We start from the raw sequence: 26,189 nt of genomic DNA, 5'->3' as shown, positions 1-26,189 counted from the left end.
GCAAGCACTAGTATAACAACAGAGGATACCAAGATAGTTAAACCGACTGATTCGCTTTCACAATTGAAAGACGATAAGATCCCAACCTCAGTAGGAGACAAGGCACCAAAAGAGTCAGTAAAGCCTATGTTAAAAGAGTATTCGGACGATGAAACTGATGACGAAATAGATATTCCCAAGCCACAAGACAAGCCTATTAGCCACCCAACATCTTTGGTAACTGGTGTTACAGGTGGTGGGGTTATGTCTCCTCTCCATTCTGAGGAAAAACAAAAGTCGCCTGAAAAGAAAGACGAAAAGGTCCTAGCTAAACCAGATGACAGTTCCAAGTCGCACTTTGAGACTGATAAGCCCAGTCCCAAAGAATATTCGGCCGATGAAACCGATGACGAAATAGACTTTCCCAAGCCACAAGACAAGCCTATTAGCCACCCAACTTCTTTGGTAACTGGTGTTACAGGTGGTGGGGTTAAATCTCCTCTCCATCCTGAGGAAAAACCAAAGTCGCCTGAGAAGAAAGACGAAAAGGTCCTAGCTAAACCAGATGACAGTTCCAAGTCGGTCCTTGAGACTGACAAGCCCAGTCCTAAAGAATATTCGGACGATGAAACTGATGACGAAATAGATATTCCCAAGCCACAAGACAAGTCTATTAGCCACCCAACTTCTTTGGTAACTGGTGTTACAGGTGGTGGGGTTATTTCTCCTCTCCATTCTGAGGAAAAACCAAAGTCGCCTGAAAAGAAAGACGAAAAGGTCCTAGCTAAACCAGATGACAGTTCCAAGTCGGTCGTTGAGACTGACAAGCCCAGTCCTAAAGAATATTCGGACGATGAAACCGATGACGAAATAGACTTTCCCAAGCCACAAGACAAGCCTATTAGCCACCCAACTTCTTTGGTAACTGGTGTTACAGGTGGTGGGGTTAAATCTCCTCTCCATCCTGAGGAAAAACCAAAGTCGCCTGAGAAGAAAGACGAAAAGGTCCTAGCTAAACCAGACGACAGTTCCAAGTCGGTCGTTGAGACTGATAAGCCCAGTCCTAAAGAATATTCGGACGATGAAACCGATGACGAAATAGATATTCCCAAGCCACAAGACAAGCCTCTTAGGGAAGCAACTCCATCAGTGACACCCTTCACTACTATCCCTGACGTAAAGGCCAGAGATGTTATTGCCTTTATGGCAGAAGAAAAATCAACAACAGTTCAAACAACTATTAAGTTAGCAAGCACTAGTATAACAACAGAGGATACCAAGATAGTTAAACCGACTGATTCGCTTTCACAATTGAAAGACGATAAGATCCCAACCTCAGTAGGAGACAAGGCACCAAAAGAGTCAGTAAAGCCTATGTTAAAAGAGTATTCGGACGATGAAACTGATGACGAAATAGATATTCCCAAGCCACAAGACAAGCCTATTAGCCACCCAACATCTTTGGTAACTGGTGTTACAGGTGGTGGGGTTATGTCTCCTCTCCATTCTGAGGAAAAACAAAAGTCGCCTGAAAAGAAAGACGAAAAGGTCCTAGCTAAACCAGATGACAGTTCCAAGTCGCACTTTGAGACTGATAAGCCCAGTCCCAAAGAATATTCGGCCGATGAAACCGATGACGAAATAGACTTTCCCAAGCCACAAGACAAGCCTATTAGCCACCCAACTTCTTTGGTAACTGGTGTTACAGGTGGTGGGGTTAAATCTCCTCTCCATCCTGAGGAAAAACCAAAGTCGCCTGAGAAGAAAGACGAAAAGGTCCTAGCTAAACCAGATGACAGTTCCAAGTCGGTCCTTGAGACTGACAAGCCCAGTCCTAAAGAATATTCGGACGATGAAACTGATGACGAAATAGATATTCCCAAGCCACAAGACAAGTCTATTAGCCACCCAACTTCTTTGGTAACTGGTGTTACAGGTGGTGGGGTTATTTCTCCTCTCCATTCTGAGGAAAAACCAAAGTCGCCTGAAAAGAAAGACGAAAAGGTCCTAGCTAAACCAGATGACAGTTCCAAGTCGGTCGTTGAGACTGACAAGCCCAGTCCTAAAGAATATTCGGACGATGAAACCGATGACGAAATAGACTTTCCCAAGCCACAAGACAAGCCTATTAGCCACCCAACTTCTTTGGTAACTGGTGTTACAGGTGGTGGGGTTAAATCTCCTCTCCATCCTGAGGAAAAACCAAAGTCGCCTGAGAAGAAAGACGAAAAGGTCCTAGCTAAACCAGACGACAGTTCCAAGTCGGTCGTTGAGACTGATAAGCCCAGTCCTAAAGAATATTCGGACGATGAAACCGATGACGAAATAGATATTCCCAAGCCACAAGACAAGCCTCTTAGGGAAGCAACTCCATCAGTGACACCCTTCACTACTATCCCTGACGTAAAGGCCAGAGATGTTATTGCCTTTAAGGCAGAAGAAAAATCAACAACAGTTCAAACAACTATTAAGTTAGCAAGCACTAGTATAACAACAGAGGATACCAAGATAGTTAAACCGACTGATTCGCTTTCACAATTGAAAGACGATAAGATCCCAACCTCAGTAGGAGACAAGGCACCAAAAGAGTCAGTAAAGCCTATGTTAAAAGAGTATTCGGACGATGAAACTGATGACGAAATAGATATTCCCAAGCCACAAGACAAGCCTATTAGCCACCCAACATCTTTGGTAACTGGTGTTACAGGTGGTGGGGTTATGTCTCCTCTCCATTCTGAGGAAAAACAAAAGTCGCCTGAAAAGAAAGACGAAAAGGTCCTAGCTAAACCAGATGACAGTTCCAAGTCGCACTTTGAGACTGATAAGCCCAGTCCCAAAGAATATTCGGCCGATGAAACCGATGACGAAATAGATATTCCCAAGCCACAAGACAAGCCTATTAGCCATCCAACTTCCTTGGTAACTGGTGTTACAGGTGGTGGGGTTAAATCTCCCCTCCATCCTGAGGAAAAACCAAAGTCGCCTGAGAAAAAAGACGAAAAGGTCCTAGCTAAACCAGACGACAGTTCCAAGTCGGTCCTTGAGACTGATAAGCCCAGTCCTAAAGAATATTCGGACGATGAAACTGATGACGAAATAGATATTCCCAAGCCACAAGACAAGCCTATTAGCCATCCAATTTCTTTGGCAACTGGTGTTACAGGTGGTGGGGCTAAATCTCCCCTCCATCCTGAGGAAAAACCAAAGTCGCCTGAGAAAAAAGACGAAAAGGTCCTAGCTAAACCAGACGACAGTTCCAAGTCGGTCCTTGAGACTGATAAGCCCAGTCCTAAAGAGTATTCTGACGAAACCGATGACGAAATAGATATTCCCAAGCCACAAGACAAGCCTATTAGCCATCCAACTTCTTTGGTAACTGGTGTTACAGGTGGTGGGGTTAAAACTCCTCTCCATTCTAAGGAAAAACCAAAGTCGCCTGAGAAGAAAGACGAAAGGGTCCTAGCTAAACCAGACGACAGTTCCAAGTCGGTCCTTGAGACTGATAAGCCCAGTCCTAAAGAATATTCGGACGATGAAATTGATGACGAAATAGATATTCCCAAGCCACAAGACAAGTCTATTCGCCACCCAACTACTTTGGTAACTGGTGTTACAGGTGGTGGGGTTATTTCTCCTCTCCATTCTGAGGAAAAACAAAAGTCGCCTGAAAAGAAAGACGAAAAGGTCCTAGCTAAACCAGATGACAGTTCCAAGTCGCACTTTGAGACTGATAAGCCCAGTCCCAAAGAATATTCGGCCGATGAAACCGATGACGAAATAGATATTCCCAAGCCACAAGACAAGCCTATTAGCCATCCAACTTCCTTGGTAACTGGTGTTACAGGTGGTGGGGTTAAATCTCCCCTCCATCCTGAGGAAAAACCAAAGTCGCCTGAGAAGAAAGACGAAAAGGTCCTAGCTAAACCAGACGACAGTTCCAAGTCGGTCGTTGAGACTGATAAGCCCAGTCCTAAAGAATATTCGGACGATGAAACCGATGACGAAATAGATATTCCCAAGCCACAAGACAAGCCTCTTAGGGAAGCAACTCCATCAGTGACACCCTTCACTACTATCCCTGACGTAAAGGCCAGAGATGTTATTGCCTTTAAGGCAGAAGAAAAATCAACAACAGTTCAAACAACTATTAAGTTAGCAAGCACTAGTATAACAACAGAGGATACCAAGATAGTTAAACCGATTGATTCGCTTTCACAATTGAAAGACGATAAGATCCCAACCTCAGTAGGAGACAAGGCACCAAAAGAGTCAGTAAAGCCTATGTTAAAAGAGTATTCGGACGATGAAACTGATAACGAAATAGATATTCCCAAGCCACAAGACAAGCCTATTAGCCACCCAACTTCTTTGGTAACTGGTGTTACAGGTGGTGGGGTTATTTCTCCTCTCCATTCTGAGGAAAAACCAAAGTCGCCTGAAAAGAAAGACGAAAAGGTCCTAGCTAAACCAGATGACAGTTCCAAGTCGGTCGTTGAGACTGATAAGCCCAGTCCCAAAGAATATTCGGACGATGAAACCGATGACGAAATAGATATTCCCAAGCCACAAGACAAGCCTATTAGCCATCCAACTTCCTTGGTAACTGGTGTTACAGGTGGTGGGGTTAAATCTCCTCTCCATCCTGAGGAAAAACAAAAGTCGCCTGAGAATAAAGACGAAAAGGTCCCAGCTAAACCAGACGACAGTTCCAAGTCGGTCCTTGAGACTGACAAGCCCAGTCCTAAAGAATATTCGGACGATGAAACTGATGACGAAATAGATAATCCCAAGCCACAAGACAAGTCTATTAGCCACCCAACTTCTTTGGTAACTGGTGTTACAGGTGGTGGGGTTATTTCTCCTCTCCATTCTGAGGAAAAACCAAAGTCGCCTGAAAAGAAAGACGAAAAGGTCCTAGCTAAACCAGATGACAGTTCCAAGTCGGTCGTTGAGACTGATAAGCCCAGTCCTAAAGAATATTCGGACGATGAAACCGATGACGAAATAGACTTTCCCAAGCCACAAGACAAGCCTATTAGCCACCCAACTTCTTTGGTAACTGGTGTTACAGGTGGTGGGGTTAAATCTCCTCTCCATCCTGAGGAAAAACCAAAGTCGCCTGAGAAGAAAGACGAAAAGGTCCTAGCTAAACCAGACGACAGTTCCACGTCGGTCGTTGAGACTGATAAGCCCAGTCCTAAAGAATATTCGGACGATGAAACCGATGACGAAATAGACTTTCCCAAGCCACAAGACAAGCCTATTAGCCACCCAACTTCTTTGGTAACTGGTGTTACAGGTGGTGGGGTTAAATCTTCCCTCCATCCTGAGGAAAAACCAAAGTCGCCTGAGAAGAAAGACGAAAAGGTCCTAGCTAAACCAGACGACAGTTCCAAGTCGGTCCTTGAGACTGATAAGCCCAGTCCCAAAGAATATTCGGACGATGAAACCGATGACGAAATAGATATTCCCAAGCCACAAGACAAGCCTATTAGCCATCCAACTTCTTTGGTAACTGGTGTTACAGGTGGTGGGGTTAAATCTCCCCTCCATCCTGAGGAAAAACCAAAGTCGCCTGAGAAGAAAGACGAAAGGGTCCTAGCTAAACCAGACGACAGTTCCAAGTCGTTCGTTGAGACTGATAAGCCCAGTCCTAAAGAATATTCGGACGATGAAACTGATGACGAAATAGATATTCCCAAGCCACAAGACAAGCCTATTAGCCACCCAACTTCTTTGGTAACTGGTGTTACAGGTGGTGGGGTTATTTCTCCTCTCCATTCTGAGGAAAAACCAAAGTCGCCTGAAAAGAAAGACGAAAAGGTCCTAGCTAAACCAGACGACAGTTCCAAGTCGGTCGTTGAGACTGATAAGCCCAGTCCTAAAGAATATTCGGACGATGAAACTGATGACGAAATAGATATTCCCAAGCCACAAGACAAGCCTATTAGCCACCCAACTTCTTTGGTAACTGGTGTTACAGGTGGTGGGGTTATGTCTCCTCTCCATTCTGAGGAAAAACCAAAGTCGCCTGAGAAGAAAGACGAAAAGGTCCTAGCTAAACCAGACGACAGTTCCAAGTCGGTCGTTGAGACTGATAAGCCCAGTCCTAAAGAATATTCGGACGATGAAACTGATGACGAAATAGATATTCCCAAGCCACAAGACAAGCCTATTAGCCACCCAACTTCTTTGGTAACTGGTGTTACAGGTGGTGGGGTTAAATCTCCTCTCCATACTGAGGAAAAACAAAAGTCGCCTGAGAAGAAAGACGAAAAGGTCCTAGCTAAACCAGACGACAGTTCCAAGTCGGTCGTTGAGACTGATAAGCCCAGTCCCAAAGAATATTCGGACGATGAAACCGATGACGAAATAGATATTCCCAAGCCACAAGACAAGCCTATTAGCCATCCAACTTCTTTGGTAACTGGTGTTACAGGTGGTGGGGTTAAATCTCCCCTCCATCCTGAGGAAAAACCAAAGTCGCCTGAGAAGAAAGACGAAAGGGTCCTAGCTAAACCAGACGACAGTTCCAAGTCGTTCGTTGAGACTGATAAGCCCAGTCCTAAAGAATATTCGGACGATGAAACTGATGACGAAATAGATATTCCCAAGCCACAAGACAAGCCTATTAGCCACCCAACTTCTTTGGTAACTGGTGTTACAGGTGGTGGGGTTATTTCTCCTCTCCATTCTGAGGAAAAACCAAAGTCGCCTGAAAAGAAAGACGAAAAGGTCCTAGCTAAACCAGACGACAGTTCCAAGTCGGTCGTTGAGACTGATAAGCCCAGTCCTAAAGAATATTCGGACGATGAAACCGATGACGAAATAGATATTCCCAAGCCACAAGACAAGCCTCTTACGGAAGCAACTCCATCAGTGACACCCTTCACTACTATCCCTGACGTAAAGGCCAGAGATGTTATTGCCTTTAAGGCAGAAGAAAAATCAACAACAGTTCAAACAACTATTAAGTTAGCAAGCACTAGTATAACAACAGAGGATACCAAGATAGTTAAACTGATTGATTCCCTTTCACAATTGAAAGAGGATAAGATCCCAACCTCAGTAGGAGACAAGGCACCAAAAGAGTCAGTAAAGCCTATGTTAAAAGAGTATTCGGACGATGAAACTGATAACGAAATAGATATTCCCAAGCCACAAGACAAGCCTATTAGCCACCCAACTTCTTTGGTAACTGGTGTTACAGGTGGTGGGGTTAATACTCCTCTCCATTCTGAGGAAAAACCAAAGTCGCCTGAAAAGAAAGACGAAAAGGTCCTAGCTAAACCAGATGACAGTTCCAAGTCGGTCGTTGAGACTGATAAGCCCAGTCCTAAAGAATATTCGGACGATGAAACCGATGACGAAATAGACTTTCCCAAGCCACAAGACAAGCCTATTAGCCACCCAACTTCTTTGGTAACTGGTGTTACAGGTGGCGGGGTTATTTCTCCTCTCCATTCTGAGGAAAAACCAAAGTCGCCTGAAAAGAAAGACGAAAAAGTCCTAGCTAAACCAGACGACAGTTCCAAGTCGGTCGTTGAGACTGATAAGCCCAGTCCTAAAGAATATTCGGACGATGAAACCGATGACGAAATAGATTTTCCCAAGCCTCAAGACAAGCCTCTTAGGGAAGCAACTCCATCAGTGACACCCTTCACTACTATCCCTGACGTAAAGGCCAGAGATGTTATTGCCTTTAAGGCAGAAGAAAAATCAACAACAGTTCAAACAACTATTAAGTTAGCAAGCACTAGTATAACAACAGAGGATACCAAGATAGTTAAACTGATTGATTCCCTTTCACAATTGAAAGAGGATAAGATCCCAACCTCAGTAGGAGACAAGGCACCAAAAGAGTCAGTAAAGCCTATGTTAAAAGAGTATTCTGACGATGAAACCGATGACGAAATAGATATTCCCCAGCCACAAGACAAGCCTATTAGCCATCCAACTTCTTTGGTAACTGGTGTTACAGGTGGTGGGGTTAAAACTCCTCTCCATTCTGAGGAAAAACCAAAGTCGCCTGAAAAGAAAGACGAAAAGGTCCTAGCTAAACCAGACGACAGTTCCAAGTCAGTCATTGAGACTGATAAGCCCAGTTCTAAAGAATATTCGGACGATGGACGGAAGGGAACCGGTTTGTCTGGCATATGTCCCAAGAATATTACACCTGTTATGACAGAGGAAATTTCAGCCTCAACTCAATCCAACTTTAAATCAGCAAGCTCTATTAGAGCAACGCTTGATACACAGATATCTAATCCAATATCCGATCCAGTTCAGAGGACCTTATTGGTAACTCCTTTTATAGACGATCAGGGTATTTCTCAGCAATCTGGAGAAAAGTCAAAAACAATCAGCCCCATTTCACTGAAATGTGAGACTCAGCTAAGCTATCTAGATCATCAATTAGACGTTGATTTGGTTTCTGATATCGAAGAAAATCGGTCTGTTCAACAGATTGTGGAGGATACTATCAGGGCTGGTGATGCTGAAGTACAAAAAATTGTTGACGAAACACTCAAGAGTGTTCAGAAAACTAGAAATATTAGGGAACAGGTTGTAGGTGAAGGTCGTTCCGTTGAAGAAATAGTTGAAGATACACTTAAAAATGCAAAGTTCATTCCAAATATTTCCATGGAAGATAAACTCTATGGCACCCAGCTTAAAGAAACTGATGCACAAGAAGTTCGTCCCGTTGCTTACTTTGTAAATTTAGACGATGAACAGAAATCAATAGACGCTGTTAAAAAGGTACCACAACCGAAAAAAATAATTAAGTCAGACACGGGAAAAATATTAGAGGAGGCCTCTGCAAAACCAATGAATAAGTCAACCAATAGCAAAAGAACACTCACGGTTAGGGAAAAGCCTAAGCCCAAGCCAGTTTCTCCAGCAAAGACGACTACTGTCAAACAAACTCCAATTAGAAAAACAATAACCACTGACAAATCAAAACTATCAAATAAGACCGAGTCACGACGTTCAGTCACAAGCTCTACTTCAACAACTACCAGTTCAGCTTCCGCTACTAGTCGTGTGATAAGTGAAATACACTTCGAGAGATCATCAAGTCCTGCTTCGAGTTCCATTTTCTACGAAAGCCAACCGCAAGGTGAAGGTAGTCGATCTACCACCCCAAGACCCAGGGTTAAAACTGATGTGACACGAATACCCTACAATACCTCACCTCGATCGTTTAGTCCACAGTCAAAGACCACAAAGACAGATAAGAAAACCGTAAACAAAAGTAAAACAACTGCCACTCGTTCTACCAAAGAGCTTACGGAAAAGAGTTTCAAAAAGACTGAGCGAATTGCCAGCCAAGAGCACGTTGAGAAGCGGAAAACCCCGACACCGTCTGCCACCCACAGATACATGCAACCCACCCTGGCCCACAGCATGAGGTACGGTTTGAGTGGCGATGGCGACATTGGCCAGAATGTCACCTTGGCATCTCCAAAGTCGCCGGCACCACCCAAATCGCCTACTCCGGCCCTAACTAAAAGTACTCGAAGAACACAAACTGTAACAAGTGCCTTGACAAAGTCCACAACCCAAATACCGAAACAAAAAAACTCGATTGCTGAAAAGAAACCAGCACAGCCCCGTTCCCAGATTAAGAGAGGCTCACAGAGCGATAGCAAGGAATCCCTAATGAAAAGCAACGATCGCCTATACAAACGACAAACATCCAAGGAAAATAAGCTAGCAAACGTGATAGGCTCCAAGAGCCAAGAAACCAAAAGCATGAAGACACAATCAGCTAATTCAGCCAAGAAACTTGTCTCCAAAACTTCCATAGAAACCGACAACAAGCTTCTGAAGAAGACAACAGCCACTATACAGCGCACTAAAGTTCCGATTAGCGTGTCTTCCAGTGCAAGGACTGCAGCAAAGCTAAGCAAGAGTGATGACACCGTCAAGAGACCTCAGGTAGATAATAAGAAACCAGTAAAGCGAACGGTAAGCAAAGTAAGTGAATCCAGTGGCACCATGACCACCACAGCTACATCGACCGTGGCGAGGTCCATGGAGCCAAGGCTGCAAAAGAAGATGAAGGACACGATGAACGAGTCGAGTTCGAACTCGGGAAGCGGCACCACCAGTGCCAGCGGTTCTTCAAATAGTACGCGACGAAGTGTGCGATCCGTTAGCACGGTTAGCCGCAAAACGGACAAGGACTTGACCAACATCCGGCGAGCAAGTGGAGCGGTTGTTTCGACATCGACCGTACGGGTGCACCGGGAACCAACAGCAACCACCAGCGCTGTTAGCACCGTGCTCGTTGATGACGACTGTGAGGTGATAACCATACGTTCCATTAAATCAAGCGATAGTACAAAAAGTTCTACCTCATCATCCTCCGGTAGCGGCAGCAACAGTCGCAAGGTGCTAACCAGCGAGGTGTTCACTAAAACCTTCGGCCCCGACAAGCCGCTCGAGGTGGTCTACCGACAGCCAGAGTTTGATGTAGAACACCACACGATCATGTCTGTGCGTCCAACCTCCGCGACAAGCAGCGATCAGCAGAGGTGCATTAACGAGTTCGATGTCAGTTTCATCGACACCACCGACTCCAGTCTCTCGGACTCCGTTGCCTTACCCATGTTAGGCTCCGGTGATCCTGATCGTCTGCTGGCCGCCAGTCCCGGCTCGCCCAAGCCCACCCGCAGTCCCCTGGCCCTTATTGAGGAGACCCTCCGTCGCCAGCAACAGCATCACCATCATCAGCAACACTACCACCACAGTAGCGGTGCTATTGCAGCTGCCCTTGATCCTTCTCTGTCGATGCCAGTGGCTTTTGGAGAGAGTCATCTGGAGGCGGAGGTAGAGGTGGAGAAGGGCAGCATTTCCAAAGGTAACTATGGTACTTATATTCAAGATACTTGTTAGGTCGAGATCACAATGATACTTAAGATAAGCTTAGCTACGATACCCATCATATCTAGGGCTTAGTTATCAAAATGCAACTTTTCTTATTGATATGCCTATGTATGAAATGCTTTCACTTAACCCATTTTAAACTTATTCTCCACAAATAGCAAACATAAAAAATTAAAGCCGTCAAACTCAAGCCATAATACACAATAGCAAAGACCCACCAACTACAGCCTAACATAATGTCCAAGAAACTCCCAACTATATCCGTAACTGCCGACAAGCGATCCACCCATTCCGACTTATCCTCCTCATCGTCATCCCACGACACAGATAGCAATGACATGGACTATGGGCGCAATGGCGGCGGGGGCGTAACCGATGTCGAAGATTTCGACAGCCAGGTGGAGGTACTAAAACCAAGCTCCCGCCGCAATTCTTGTAACTCCTCTCTGAAGCCCAAAGCTCATCCCAAAGCGAATACGGGAGACAACGATGTGACTGATGTGGAGGACTACGATACAGAATCGGAAGATGATGAGAAGAGCACAGCATACCCAGAACTAAAGCTGTCGCTAAGGGAGTTTCTCCAACAGGGACTCCAGAACCAAGAAGCCGTCGATAATGATGCCAAGGAGAGCTGTGAAATAAAAGCCGGAGATTTCGTGCAAGCACAAAACCTGAATGGTCTGGCAGACTATCTGACTGATTGCGAGGACTACGACACCGATTCCGAAGTTGGATTTGGTTGTGAGAAATCAGTATGCGTTGACCTGGATCATGCTGTGGGAGATCAGGGGCGCGTAAACATAGCAGATGGCGAAAAGAACCAAGACGACTCCGATCAATATGAAGATGTTTCTGTGATTAGTGATATAAGCGATTTGGCCTCAGCTATGTCCGATTGCACAGGTATTGCAGTGCGTGGCATGTCCGAGGATGAAGTTTTGGAGGTATCCGATAGTGGTCACGAAGAGGTTTGCAACATTGCCTGTTCAGAATCCGAGTCTGAGTCTGAGGGCGCAGCTGCTTTGAGCCAGAGTGAGACTAGTGAGACTAGTTTTCCACCTATTGATGTGGCCTTCGTTAGTGCCAGCGGACAGCCACGTCGAAATTCGAAGTGCAGTATACCCACGCCTGGACAGAAAAATTTTCTTCAGCTGGCTTCAAAAAACGAAGAGGTTTTAACTGACGTTGAGGGTATTGACGACTCTGTCGGCGAAGATAGCTTTGACAACGAGGAGGAGGACGAAGAACCCATACCACGTGCCATAATCCTTGCGTCTGGCGATGATGGGACCTGCCTTACTGATGTCGAGGACATGTTCTGTGAAGATAGTTCGCTATCCACCAGTGCTGAACCGGAAATTCGTTCAATCTGCCACGAGGTCTTACCACTGCCCCATCGCGAAGTAGTAGAACTGAAGGAGGACAAGTACGGGGACACAATAACCAATGTTATGCCCATGGACACGAACTACGAGTTTGGCATTTACAACCACTTGAAGGATATGATTCACACCGATTCCGAGGACTATTCGTGTGCCGATGAGTGGAGCCTTCAACATTCAGTTGCTGAGGATGCTGCAATGGGAGGACCGAGCCTAATTGAAAACGAAGTAATTGTATCCAATGAACTATTGAAACAGCAGCAAAACAAGCGCCTGGAGGTACAGACCAATGCCGAGTCCGTAACAGATGTTGAGGAAATCTTCGTGGCCGGAATAAATCGCCGCAAGAAGTTGAAGACCCGGACTCTAAGCAAGGGCAAGAATAAACTACTCGACGCCGTGAAGGGCAAAGAGGATGGAGTCACAGATGTCGAGGACATGGACCTAAGTGAATGCGGTTTACCTTTGGGCGTGAAGCGCGTGGAGCAGCTGAAACAACAGGCAAAGGGATCAAATGCGGACAAATCCTCAGAATCAGAGGATGTATCCACCGATGATGTCTCCGACATCTCCGATGTCTCCGACGTACCACCGCTATCGACAGGTGATAGAACTAGCGGCAAGACAAAGCCACAACCGCATCACTTCCGTCTGCTAAAGAATGATATGATAAATCAGGAACATACCGATGTTGAGGACGTTCAATTGCCCTCGGATGCGGAGGATGCTCTGGAACCACCGGCCGTTCCAGTGGCCAACAGCAACAGTAAGGAGCTGAATGATATGTTGAACGAGAGCTATACGGTGGTGCACGAGATGAGTGGTCGCAGTTTCAACAGCGAGGCCGAGAAGCTACATGCTAAAGGCGTCATCCGAGATGCCCATACCGACGTTGAGTATGTTGAGTCTGACGAGTCAGCCGCCAGGGGAGGCAACTAGCGTGCGTCCCGTGTCCTCAGCCAATCCGACTCGAGTCAGTCCCAAGCTGTTGCCAAAATATATCTCAACAATAGTTAATAAGTGTTCATAGATACGAAAACCCAACACACACACTCTCAAGCATTTTGTAAGTAAAGTCAACAATTACCAAACATTTTCGTTAACGTTCTTACCACAATGAAAGCAGCAAAAAGCCTTAAATCTACTCGCATCGCTCCCATACGACTAACCTCTGTACCCGTGCCATACTAACAAATTTCTTAGCATCACCAATGCGTCGTTGTACTAACACTCACTATCTATTGTAATTCCCCAATCGTACTTGATGCTAACTAAAGTGATATTTCAAATTCGTTTCGTTTGTTCTTGTTTCGATTGTCTGTAAATCATTCATTATCATTTCGTTTGTAGATTAATATAACGTAGTTCTAGGTCACTTTTGTGTTTGTTCCTCGCATAACTGGAGCTCGTCTAACATTGGATTTATTTATTGCAGAAACCCTTCAGGAAAGAAAAGTAGACCTAACCAGTCTGGATACCGCAAAGATCTCACATGAAATTGGTAAGTTTTAGTTCACGATACTTAACTTTTGCTTGTCATAATTATTGTAATACATAGTGCTTCATTAGTATGCCAAATTGATCAGTTGTTCGTATTTGTTTCCTAAATGCAATTAAAGCTCATTGACAACGGAATTATGTTTGATATAAACTTATGACTCAGTGCCTCAGATCTCGCTCACATCACCAATCAACCTCACCGCCATCAGCTATCACACATAATCCTGCACATTCTGCTCGCTTCTCATGCTCTACATGATTTCCAACAGCTTGAACTTACTTTCTAACGCGCTCTCACTTTCTATTTCAATCTGTCCAATTTCTACCTACCAATGAACTGTGCAATTGTCTTCCAGGTGATGTTAAAGTTGGTGGTGGTGATGATGATAGTGATGGCGATGGTGGAGATCTTGTGGCACGCATTCGCGAGGAAGCCAATATTCTGGTGGATCGCGTACTTGAAGAAAGTGTCGAGATTATTGAGAGTCAAGGCCATCAGGCCAATGGCCACGAGATCGCTAAGCTGGACTACAACTCAGAAAGTGAGAATTATGCCATCACATGCGACGATATCGGCGGCGTCGATGTTATCAAATCGCCCACCATTGAGTCCATGTCGGGCAAGTCGTTTGACGACAACATGAGCTTCACCGACGAGCATATACATTTACCCTTGCATGCCCAGAACACGACCACCACCATGACAACGACAATTACCACTCAGTTCCAACAGCAGCCGTCCCAGTCTGCTGTCCCAAGTACATCGGCGGCAAAAGGTAACATACCATATAGATATGAGGTAGTCCCAACGCTAGCCTAGAACTTAGGATAGTAGCTTGAGGCGAATTAGAACGCATAGTGTTGATTAGTCCGTTGGCTATAACCGATCTCCTGAATTGTTTGCTTTTTGCTCCCATTCCGCCTCCCATGTGACATGTACCATATAGATCCGGTTGCAGTTCTCGAATCCGTATCCGTATCATTTCCAGTAGCGAGTAGTCGAAATCAGGCTGAAGACGAGAATGAAACGCGAACCAGGCGCATTGATCGAAAGATCGAGAAACTATCCACTGACATGGACGATGTAAGCGCCAGGTTCGATGAGGCGTTTGAGATGTCGGTGCCCGAGGACGAGATCAGCGCCCTGCAGGGCGACTTTTCCAAACTTAGCTGGGACGAAAGCGTTTCGCCCACGACCAACACCGATATGGCACAAAACCAAATAACTCCCGATAACGATATACAAGATCTCATCGCAGGTACCCTAAGCAAAAGCGAAGCGCCTAGTAATAAGCTATGATTTTCCTTTTCATTTGCCTATTTTAATGCCGTTGACAGAGCAAAAAGACTCACTCTAGATGTATGTGCTGTATTCCTTTTGATTTATGTTGTCCTAGCGAAATGGCAGATCCAAAATCGCGGCCAATGATTACTTTTTGATTGTTCAAGTTGAGCTCTAATTGCATTTAAATTTTTTAATTCATTTTGTACTCATATCATATGAAATGTGCATGCTCTCCTATACTAACCTATACTACCTATCTATCTCTATGAACTTGTGTTTCCTATGCTAACCATTGAATGCATATGCCCTTAACTCACCTACTCTATTTCCTGTTTCTATCCCGTAATCGTATTTACTCTTCCTCATCTTTTGTTCTCGACTTTCACAACACTTTTAAAATTGCTTTCGTTTTCACACCTATTGTTTTGTAGAAACAGGCGGCGATTTACCAAACTCAAGTGAAACCGATACCACTCCCGTACCACCGTCGAAAGAATCGGAAAGCAAAACCGAAACTGAGCCGACGGTAGTAACCAATGCATTCACTACCACCAGCCACGATACACCCACACCAAAACCAAGAGTTCTCAAAGCAAGCTCCCCCGTCTCCGAAGGCACCGATAGCACTACCATTCCTGGCCCAGTGCCCAAGCCCGAAATACCGATTGATATTAGTTTTGATGCCACCGCACCGGTTCCAAAGCCGCGTGCCCCTATAAAGCACACGGAACCTTTTGAAAACCTGGCTGCCCTAGCTGAACAGTCCGATAGCATTAGTCTGAGGAGTTTTGAGCTCACAGAGGACATTTCCAAGACGGACGAGCCCTCCACAGAGCTCTCTATTCGATCCCAGCTTCGGGACATAGTCACCACCACCACTGTTTCGGAGGACCACACCGAAAGCTTCGAGCCAACGAGTGAGATTTCTGTCGATGATGCCGACACTGAAAAGTCTGAGGGTGCCGAAAAGACCACTAGCTTTTATATTGGGGAATCAAGTCGTAATGTTATCATCAAGACCTCGACGAGATCTGCAAGTGTTACACCGCAAGAGGAGGAAGCTCAGGGCGAAATTGGAATTGATGCTAAGGATATTTCCCTAATGAAGGAGGTATCTGTTGACTCTGACGAAGCCAACGATGTTTTCAAAGAGTTTGTCACGATGAAGCCAGAAGATCCTACTGCAATGGACAGCAAGATAACCAGACAAGGCTCGGAAACTCGGAATGACATACTTGAATTTGAAAATGCTGACAAGGACAAGACTACAGAGCAAAAGCTCTCCAAGGTAACGACCGAGGAGAGCTTGACCACATCCACCGGATCCAGCGGTCGAGCCATCATTGAAATAGCTCCTTCGAGCAGCGAAGATCCTGATGAGTCCAGTAAGGAAATTCCGGAAATTGTAAATACAATCTCAGAGAAGGCAGCCTCCACTGATAAGTTTGAATTGCCCTTAGAAAAAAGTGAGTGGGAAACATCAGAAAAAGAAATCCCAACTGAGGGCAAACCAAAAGTAGTTCATTCGCCTCAACAACCCCAAGAAGCCAGCATGAAGAGTACTCTCGATAAGTTTCACGTAGATGAAATTCTTGCCGAAGAACAGGTATCAGAGGATCACTCCAGTAGTGATCACAAGTCGTTTAAGGAGGAGAAAGACTTAATCCCTTCAGAACTTGGATCGAGTACCGTGCCGCAGGAATACACTTTTGCTGTTGAGAGCGAGGACATCTCATCATTCATAGGCATACCAGAAGCAAGCATGCAGACCTCCACTTTGGATAGTACACAGCCTCCAGAGGGTCTGTTCGACACCACAATCAAGGAGACCCTCAATAAACAAGCTGCCATGGCCCATTATGCCCAAGATGTCTTTGGCAGAGGGGAAAGACGCGATGACCACGGATCACTAGGTTTCATTTCCACCGGCACAGCCGAAGAGTTGAGTTCCATGGAAGAGCAGGTGGCAAAGGAGGAACAAGCCTCATTGGGCTTCATTTCCACTGAAACCGCCGAGGATTTCAGCTCCATGGAAGATTATTATTCCGAGAAATTGGCCGTCGCAAGTGTGGTTGCTGATGAGGCTGCAACCGAAAAATCATTGACTACTAGCACTTTTGAAGAGCTTTCGTCTGATCAATCCATGAAACCAATCGATGTTGTGGTTCATCGACTTAAAACCGAGACATCGCCGGATTCCATTAACCGTTGGTCTATTCCCGATGTAGACACCTCCAGCTCAAGCGAGAGCTTCCACAGAAGCTTCGACAAGACTCAAAGTCGACCCTTGTCCTCAGACTTGGATAACCTTGTGACCACCACAGGTACTGGTACCTCAAGTGATTACCAAACCGCAAGAGAATTCACCACCACTGGCCGCACGGAGGGAACCGAATATATTAGTGCAGTCAGCACCCTCGGAAGCAGTAGCTTAGACTCACAGTCGGAGACTTCGGCCAATTTGGCCAGCATTGATGTGTCCGAGCTGTCGGAGACGTTGGTGGCCTCCTCTGCCGAAGTCGATGCTTTTGAAGCCGAAGAGATGTCGCGTCTGCGCGATCTTCGAGCCGATGACGAGGACAGTGATGAGAGTGTAGAACTTCCGGGAACTGCCTATCCAACCAGCGAACAGCAAAGCCTCATGAAGCGGTCCCAGGAAATGATTTTCAAGCCAAAAAGTCTGGACGAGGAGCCCTTGCCCGTAGAGATTGCGCAAATCGAGGAATATCCCAAGCAAAAGGAGGCAGAGCGCACATGGGGCCTGGCCTATCCTTTGGAGGACAGCAAGGTGGATAGTCCGCGGGAGAGTGAAAAAGGCGAGGACATTCTGTTGTATCACGGAGATCCACGTCGGTCCATTGACGAGTCCAAGTTGGCCTCTAGCCTAGACGAGGGCAGTATTCTTTCCGTGAGCATGTCAAGCACATCCAACATTGATACTGTTGTAGAGAACTTTGATGATATTATTGGATCCGCTGGATCCTCTTCATTGACCGGTATCGAGGGTTTCCAGTACGGCCATGACCCGGAAGATGCCACATTCATGCTGGAAATGGAGAGCAAGGAACATTCACCGCATGACTCTAATGCCAGTACTCCTCCGGGAGGGGAATCAAAACGCCGGGGTCACAAGCGAAATGAGAGCATTTCGGGAGATGCCTTAAAGAACTTGGACAAGGAAGTTGCATTACTGGGCGAAGGCAAGGAGTCGGAAAGCGAATCGGACACTGATCCCTACGAATCGGAATATGCCCGCCAGTTCCGTTCCCCCAAAGAACGAAAGAGCAAAAAGAAGAAGCAGGCGGCAGCCGAAATGGATCATAGTGGCGAACTGGAAAAGCGTCCATTTACTCCATCCCAGTTGGTAGCCGAGGTTATCGTGGAGGACAGTATCACAGAGGAGTTAGAGGCAGAGGCAGCGATGATCGAGGAGCGCCGCCCTTCCCAAAATATGCAGGACTATTCAAACATTCCCGACATAATGGTCACGGAGGATATCAAATCGCCCATCCTGGAGGAAGAGACCGACGAGTTTCCAGAAAAGATGCTCTACAAAGTGCGCACCGAGGAAGAATTGCACAAGGCAAGCGACGCCTCAGTATATCAGAAGGCAAAGGCCGAGGAGAAGGAGCAGGACTTTCAGCGACGAGTGCAGGAACAATACCGCCAGAAGCTCGAGGAACTGAAGCGCGCCGAAGTTGGAGCCGAATACGATGATCGCAAGGCTCCTGATTCACCAGACTCCTTTGAAATGGTCGAACAACCCGATATCTCGGATGAATTCGTTATTATCGAGGAGGTGGCCAAGGAGGCCAACGAAGTAGATCTGGGCGGTCAGAGCATTAAGATTAAGCAAATTAAGTACGAGCAAAAGCACGACGAGGATGTTGAGAAGATCATCATCAAGTCAGCGCCTGCGGATCCCAAGCTCGGATCACAGCTCTACAAGGATGACCTGAACTTTGAGTTCGAGGAAAGTCCTCCCACTGGAGCCAGCAGTAGTAGCGAGCAGCAGGAAGAGAGCGATTCTAGTGAAACAGCAGCTGCCAACAAGCGCTGGGTTGAGATGCAGTTGACCGACAACCAGCTGCGATATCCGTATGATTTAGCCGGAGCCGTGTTGGAGGACATTAAAGAGGAAGACGGAGAGTTCGAGGTGGGCAGCAGCCGTATCAGCAGCTTCAAGGATTCCTTTTCGAGCACCCCCGAGTACGATGTGGCGGCACGGCGATATCATTCACGTGGCGAGCACGACGATGTCTCAATGAGTAGTCTGCAGGAGTTTGAGTCTCTGGAGCAAGCCATTTCCCTAGAGAACCGGAATCGCACCCACCAAGGTTCCACTGATTCGAGCAATGGAAGCTTCACCCGCCGATATGTGGTTCGTCACAGTGGCAGTGGAACTGCACCCGGTGACGATGTATCGGTCTCAAGTCTCAAGGACTTTGAAGGTCTCGAGAATGCCTGCATCGAAGCCCACCTGATAGAGATCAAGGCCAGGGAGGAAGCTGCTCTACTTTCGCGCTCTGATGAGTCTAATAAATCCAATGGCAGCGATAAAGGAGCCACGGGTAATGTTGTGGTGACCAAGGTAACCCGCACAGTAACCCGCACCGAAGTGGTGCCCTCAAGTCAAGTTGAGAGCATTGAAGCCCTGCTGAAGCAGAAGCTGGAGCGGGAGGAAGGATTTCTTCAAGGTAAAGTCACCGACATGGGCACCACTGAGTTGGATACCAAGTCAAAGATCGACAGCCAGGATTCCGAAAAGGATAGCATCGATAGCATGGAGATCAGCAAGAGTCATGACATGATGACCAGCAGCATCGAAAGCTTCGACATCTCCAAGGACGCCACCACGAGATCGGACATTGATTCCCTGGAGATCGACAAGCGACACTCGCGGCAAGAGAGCATAGAATCTTTCGGCGATGAGCAGTTGGATCTCATGACCAAGTTCGTTAGCGGCGGAGGAGTGACACTGGGTGATGGACTGACCACCACCACGACCACGACTACCACCAGCACGGATGCCGATGGACACGAACACACGGTGACCAGGGTGATAACCACAACAACAAATGTGGGTGGCATTCAGGAACTTCCAATGGATGAATCCGGCATGTCAAAGGACGTGTCGGTGGATTCCCTAAATATGTGCGTGGAGCAAACAACCAGTTCGGCTGGCACAACGGCCACCTACCAAACCAGCGCTGGTAACTCCCAGATGTCCGGGAGCGTAACCAGCTGTGCGTCCAGCACTCTCATGGAGGATTCGTTCCCTGGTGTGGGTGGCATGTCGTCGTCGCAAATGTCAGCCAGTTTTTGGTCTCACGATGAATCCACGGTGGTCGAGGACGAAGGACGCGATCTCGCCCAGAAGCCACAACAGGGCCACTAAACGCTGGACGGGATTAGGAGAGAGAGAGAGAAAGAGAAAACGAGAGGGAGAAGAAAAGAGATATATAAGAGATGTCACACGTAATCCCATATGAAAATGGGGCTTGAACGGTGACTTAGAATATTTGGCTAGGTAAGCATCACACGGCAAGGCTGCGCGGCTTTTGTTTTACTTTTGTTTTGTGTCTTTACTTGGTCTTCGATTTAGAAGCAGAGCTCAACTTTGACAGAGAAAAGTAATACTCGCCGCTCCACTTAAATCAAATGGTTATTAAATAGTTTATTTTCGTTGTATTTTTGCAGATAAGGCGCTCTTCTAGACGCAGCACCAAATGCAGGAATCTCTGGACGAGGAACGCATCTTTACCGGCTCTGAAAACATCACCGATTTCAAATCGAACAGCGAGAGGGATTTATTAATTAGCAAATTTGACATTTTCCATCTACACACAGACACACACACACACATTTTTAATGATATTGAAGTGCATACACGAGTTTTTAAAGGCAAATATATATATTTTATATATTTATAAAAACTATAAAATCGCAAACATGAATTCGAATATGAATATATGGCAAGCATTAGCCATTCAACGCATTTTCTTATTGGCTTTAATGTTTGAAAATTAATAAAAGTTACGGCAAAAACAGAAAATCTTTGTGCTAGGCGTTGTAATGGAATACACCTTTGCTTTTAATTTGATGTAGTTATTATATATGTACATGTACGAAGGATACTTATTATTAAATGAATCGCTTATTATTGTAGTTTAATTTAAGCAATTATACAAACGCATGTGAAAAAAGGGACGCAATGAAATAGTTGAAGCGTGGCAAGTGAAATGCTTTTAAAGTCTCATTTTTTTACAAGAACCAAGCAAATTTATTCGCTTGCATATTTTAACAGTGAAATATACATAAATATACAATCTGAAAACCAGTGCATAGATCAAATTTAAAGCATATAGAGACAAGATATGAAATTAATTTGCATAGAAATACAACAAAAACAGCCATAAAGTTTATCGCTAATTTTCGTAATTCACATCTTGCGTGTACGAGTATTCGTCAAAGAACCTACTTATTGAAAGGATTTAAACATTTTAGCATCACCACTGTAATGGAATATGAATAAAACTAATATTTGTGTTAAAAACATACAAGATATATTAAAAAAAACATTATTGTATTGTAAACCCACACGCGTATGAATAACCAAATAAAATGCTTAATACAATTTTTGATTGGATTTCAAATTTATGGGTATGGGGAATTTATATCCGTAAAACAGATATGGGAGAATTTTGAAGGGTGTAACTGTAAGTATACCGGAAATACAGCTTTTCGAAGATACTTTTTGTATCTATTTCAATATCTTTACTTTTTAAAAGTATCGATTCCGGTACTATTTGGCTTACTTTGGGTTACTTAGGTAAAAATTTGATATAAAACCCCAGTTTTAAAAAAAATAAAAAAGAAAAATTAAACAACTTAACAGAAAAATATTTCAAATAAAATAGATGGATAGAAATGAATTCAATATGGGCACACCATATTTTGCCTTTTTAACTAACCACTGTATTATGTTACTGTGTTATATTACACCTTTAGTTTAAAAGGTATGAGGTTAAATTTTTAAATTTAAATACTTTCTGCCTTAAGTATTTAAATATATAATTAAAAAAAATTGTTTTTGTAAGAAAGTGGTATAAGAGTGGTATGTTTTGGAAACGACATTGGTGGTATATTACGGTATTCAATTAACGGCCTGTTCGTATGTCATTTTTTATCGTCGTCGACGCGGTCACACTGAATCGGGCAACATCACGGTGAAAAAAGGAAAGAATTGGGGAAAATGTGGTTTTCGGTCAAGTGATAGCCGCAACGCAGATGAGCTGGGCCGAGGAAAAACCGATAACCGAACCGTGAAAATCGTCAACTGGCCGGAAAACTCCTTGGCTGAGCCCTATGCAATTCCTGGCCCCAAAAACTTGTCGACGTTCGGCTGTTTTTGTTGTTGTTGCTGCTGCTGCTGCTACTGCTTGCTGATGGCTGCATTTTCGTATTGGCATCGGATTTTTCTTGGGTACAATTCGACGTACATATAATCCGTGGGTGAAAATCCAGAACCGATTGCTGATGAGAGGCTGATGAAAGAAACGCAGTAGATACAGCAATCCATCGGATATTTCTAATTATACAACGCAGCCCGTAGCAAAAACGTATTTTCACCCGAAGATCCGAAACTGGTTATACACACATCGCAAGGAACACGGGAGGTTGGGAGGGTGAGTAAAAATCGATTTGTTGCACAAAACACACGACGAGTGGGCGAAAATCGGGGCCGAAAAGTGGGGTGCGGCTATATAGCTGGCATAGCTATAGATTCTAGGTCGACCTGGGATTATAGTACAATATCTGGCCATCTTTTTTCTTGCAGGCTGCCCCATGGACAAAATCAAGTTAAAGGTTATTGGCGTGCTGCGCGAACGCGATGGTGGAAATCGTAGTGGTTCTGGAGGTTTGGGTGCAACTGCTGGAGCAGGAGCTGGATCTGGCGGAGCTTCGGCAACCGCAGGTCATCAGTTGGCCTCTGCAGGAGGAGCGGGCGTGGCGCAGCCCTCGATTGGGGTCACACAGGATAATAACAACGAAGGCAACGCCCCGGCAGGTGGAGGAGCAATAATCGAACCCCAGGCAACGGGAGGAGCCGGGCCATCTGGTGGAGTTGGTGGCGCCGCTAGAACATCGGTGCTATCCAGGCCGCAGACCTCCAAGATTAGCGCTCTAGACCTGGCCGGCATACTCAACACGCGGAGAAGACTCGAGTGGACCAAGGAGTGGCTGCGCAAGAACCAGACCGAGTTTCTCAGCAAGGAGAATTTACTAAGTGAACTGCAGTCGCGCAAGGATGAGTGCTATCACTTGAATTACTTCCTAGCCATAACAGAGAGCCAGTTTCGGTATCTAGTGCAAAAGCTGGAGCCCATCATTAGCCAGTATGCTCCGCAACGCAAGAAGAAGTCCTTCAGCGCCGAGGAGCGACTGGCCATAACGCTCAAGTATTTGGCAACGGGTAAGTATATGGACGTACCATCACGTGCTACTAATATATTCATTTCTGCCCCTGCACAGGTGAAGTACATTCTTGTCGAAACTACTGCTTCCGTGCCTCGAAATTTGTGATAAACGAAATGATTGCCAATATCTGTCTGGGCTTCTACGAGCACCTCAAGGACCAATACGTGACACTACCAAAGACTGACGATCAGTGGCGCAGCGCCGCCGAGGAGATGGAGCGTAAGCACAACCTGCCCCACTGTGTGGGCAATCTGTTCATGCGCAGCATCCAACTCCAAGGCTCTGGGACCGGTTCGAGTTCCGGGGCGGCGAGCAGCGCATCCGCCGTTGGCGACGATCGCAAGCGCGCGACCGTCATCTTCACGGGCATCGTGGATGCCGACAACAATTTCCAGTACGCAAAGGTGGAAAGGGCGGCGAGCAGCCGACCCAATGACATCTATAACCAGACCACTGCCGTCGAGCTGATTAGGCACAAGATGCACGCTCTGGAGGAACAACAGTCGGCGGAGATGGACCGACAGGGCTATTACTTCGCTGGCGATTCGGTACTGCCAGCCACCTCGTATCTGGTGACCACACGCAACCTGCCCAAGGATCGGGCCGTACTCGAGGCCCTGGAGCAGGTCAATGCCCATGCGGATCAAACGATGCGGATACTGTGCAACATGTTCCCCATTCTGGCGCAGCCGCTGCGCATCAGTGACAAGCACATCCGCGAAGTGGTGCTCGGCTGTGTGGCGCTGTACAATTTCCTGCGCAAGACGGACGACTCATTTCGGCGCACCAGCGACAGCATCGTGCAGCAAAGGGCAGAGCAGCAGCAGCTGGCCTACAGTGTCGACAGCGACGAAATTGACGACGATTGCATCATGCTCGCCACCGAGGAGGAGTTACGCGAACGGGCGGAGTTCACGCCCAGCGTTGGACTGACCACCTGCTTCCAGCCGCTGTGTACGCAGCGTGGCGAGACGCCCGAAGGTCTGGCTAAGAGGGACTGGCTGCTCCAGCTGGACTTTGGCCAACAGAGCGGCAACGGAAGCGGTATGGGCATAGGAATTGGCAATGGTAGTATGAGCGGAAACGGCGGCATGAGCGGCAGTACAGACAGTGCGAGCGGCAGCTCAAATGGGAGTTTATATTAGTGCAATTTACCTAAGTACTTTACGAATTTTGTATAGTTCCTTGTTTTATATTTTCTAAAACTGTAATCTGTAACATCATCTGTTGCCACGTTGCCGACTTTTGTTTACCTCTCTCGTTTGGCGCATTATCTACTGCATACCATTACGACTACGACTACGTTCACGTTCGTTCCATCTGCGTTCCGTGCTTCATCTAGGGTTCTGTATAGTTAGCTTAGTTTCTTGCGGAAGTTCCGGTTCGGTGAATGATGCTATGTGATGTCTCAAATCTCTATTGTGGCCCAGTGCACTGCTCCTGGGGAGCGGCCTGCTTATTAAACGGGTCTGGCAACAAACAAAAAAAAGAAAAAAGCGGCAGCTGACAAAAATGTGCGAAGTCGAAGAAGTACATCGGAAACAGATCAACAAAATTAAAATTTTAGTATTCGTATTTAAGCAAAAAAACAAATTATACATAATTATATTTACAAATAAATGTGTAAGGAGTGGTCTTTACGTGTCGAAACCTTATGCAATGCACTCTATATTTCACATATCTTCCGACCAGTTGGGCCACTGCTGTATCAGAGCGTAGAGTGCTTCTCCAGGACTCATGGTAGCACTGACTTGGCGATGGCCCAGTAGCTTATAGCCCTCCACCAGCTGAGCCTGTTTGACAGCTTGCTCCAGCAGCTCCTTGGCGGCATCCAAGGCCTCTTTGTTGGGCGCCCGTCTCTCGAAGTTACCAATAAACGCGATGCCCAGGGAACCATCGTTATTGGGACCGGCAAAGGCTCCTCTCTGGCTGGGACTTCTGCCTTCGTATACCTTGCCATTACCGCCGATCAGATAGTGGTAGCCTATGTCCGAGAACTTTTGCTTGGACATCTGGAAGTTCTGCAGATTTCGCATGTGCTGGGAGCATGTGACATCATCCGCACAAGCTACTCCAGCTGTATGGGCGATCACAGCCCGAGGCAAGGGAGTTTCCATGCTGTCTATGGTTCCGTTCGGCGGTTTGGCATTCCACTCGGCCCTCGTCACGATCGGTACTTCCCCCTGGACAGTGATTGCTGTGAGGCCAACGATGAGCAAACCGATCCAAGTCATTCCACTTGCGTGTCTGTCAACTGACTGGGCTGGAATCTTATGGGCTGCGGCATCTATTGCCGCTGATAACGGGAGTTATCCCCAAGGAGATAGTCATCCGACCCCATATATGAATGTAGCTTACATATATGAGGGGGATTTTTGTTGCCAGTGATAGATAATTGACAGAGGGTAACCATTATGAGAACAACTAACATAGCAATATATTATTCTTTCAGAATTTTTCTATATGGGTAGAATTGCCCATTTGCAAATTCCCCCAATAACAACACATTAAGGGGGATTTTTATGAATTATTTGTTATGAAAAGTGTAAAATGTACATAGAACTTAAATCACTTACCACGTTCTTTGTAAATCAATTAATAAAAACGTTGGTTTGGTTTATTTCATAGTTGTTACGTTTTTTACACTAACACTCGCGAATCAGCAG

At 45.9% G+C, this 26,189-nt stretch overlaps 4 protein-coding genes across 6 annotated transcripts in view; 3 read left to right on the top strand and 1 right to left on the bottom strand.

Moving 5' to 3' along the window:
* LOC116801076 overlaps positions 1 to 14,140 on the top strand; it is a 35,110-nt gene extending 20,970 nt beyond the window's left edge. Inside the window, exons 1-4 of one of the 3 annotated variants that reach the window (XR_004361762.1) lie at positions 10,766 to 10,846; positions 11,031 to 13,323; positions 13,693 to 13,758; positions 14,114 to 14,140. Coding sequence is in view for 1 of the 3 variants with exons in the window: in XM_032718611.1 (XP_032574502.1) it covers positions 11,109 to 13,196 (2,088 nt within the window). In the remaining 2 variants the exon portion in view is untranslated. Of the gene's footprint in view, positions 1 to 10,765; positions 10,847 to 11,030; positions 13,324 to 13,692; positions 13,759 to 14,113 lie in introns of those variants that run through there. The other 2 variants (XR_004361763.1, XM_032718611.1) reach the window with 2 other exon arrangements.
* Positions 1 to 21,681, top strand: part of LOC6611183 — a 59,980-nt gene extending 38,299 nt beyond the window's left edge. Inside the window, exons 23-33 of the mRNA XM_032717965.1 lie at positions 25 to 1,155; positions 1,252 to 2,382; positions 2,479 to 4,062; positions 4,159 to 6,891; positions 7,081 to 7,629; positions 7,921 to 10,846; positions 13,693 to 13,758; positions 14,114 to 14,533; positions 14,705 to 15,016; positions 15,474 to 20,572; positions 20,743 to 21,681. Of these exons, the coding sequence (XP_032573856.1) occupies positions 25 to 1,155; positions 1,252 to 2,382; positions 2,479 to 4,062; positions 4,159 to 6,891; positions 7,081 to 7,629; positions 7,921 to 10,846; positions 13,693 to 13,758; positions 14,114 to 14,533; positions 14,705 to 15,016; positions 15,474 to 20,440 (15,819 nt within the window). The 3' untranslated portion in view covers positions 20,441 to 20,572; positions 20,743 to 21,681. The remainder of the gene's footprint in view (positions 1 to 24; positions 1,156 to 1,251; positions 2,383 to 2,478; positions 4,063 to 4,158; positions 6,892 to 7,080; positions 7,630 to 7,920; positions 10,847 to 13,692; positions 13,759 to 14,113; positions 14,534 to 14,704; positions 15,017 to 15,473; positions 20,573 to 20,742) is intronic.
* A 557-nt stretch (positions 21,682 to 22,238) lies between these two features.
* On the top strand, positions 22,239 to 25,178 carry LOC6611182. Its single transcript, XM_002035702.2, has 3 exons — positions 22,239 to 22,730; positions 22,883 to 23,518; positions 23,578 to 25,178. The coding sequence occupies exons 2-3, from the start codon at positions 22,891 to 22,893 to the stop codon at positions 24,666 to 24,668; spliced, it is 1,719 nt and encodes a 572-aa protein (XP_002035738.1). The 5' UTR covers positions 22,239 to 22,730; positions 22,883 to 22,890; the 3' UTR covers positions 24,669 to 25,178.
* On the bottom strand, positions 25,079 to 25,790 carry LOC6611181 (peptidoglycan-recognition protein SD). Its single transcript, XM_002035701.2, has one exon. The coding sequence runs from the start codon at positions 25,755 to 25,757 to the stop codon at positions 25,197 to 25,199; it is 561 nt and encodes a 186-aa protein (XP_002035737.2). The 5' UTR covers positions 25,758 to 25,790; the 3' UTR covers positions 25,079 to 25,196.
* Between the last annotated feature and the right edge of the window lie 399 nt (positions 25,791 to 26,189).

This window comes from Drosophila sechellia, chromosome 3L, assembly GCF_004382195.2.
Source record: "Drosophila sechellia strain sech25 chromosome 3L, ASM438219v1, whole genome shotgun sequence".
Taxonomy (NCBI): Eukaryota; Metazoa; Arthropoda; class Insecta; order Diptera; family Drosophilidae; genus Drosophila; species Drosophila sechellia.
Note: the sequence above shows the minus strand (reverse complement) of the source record. Positions and strands in the feature narration are given on the sequence as shown.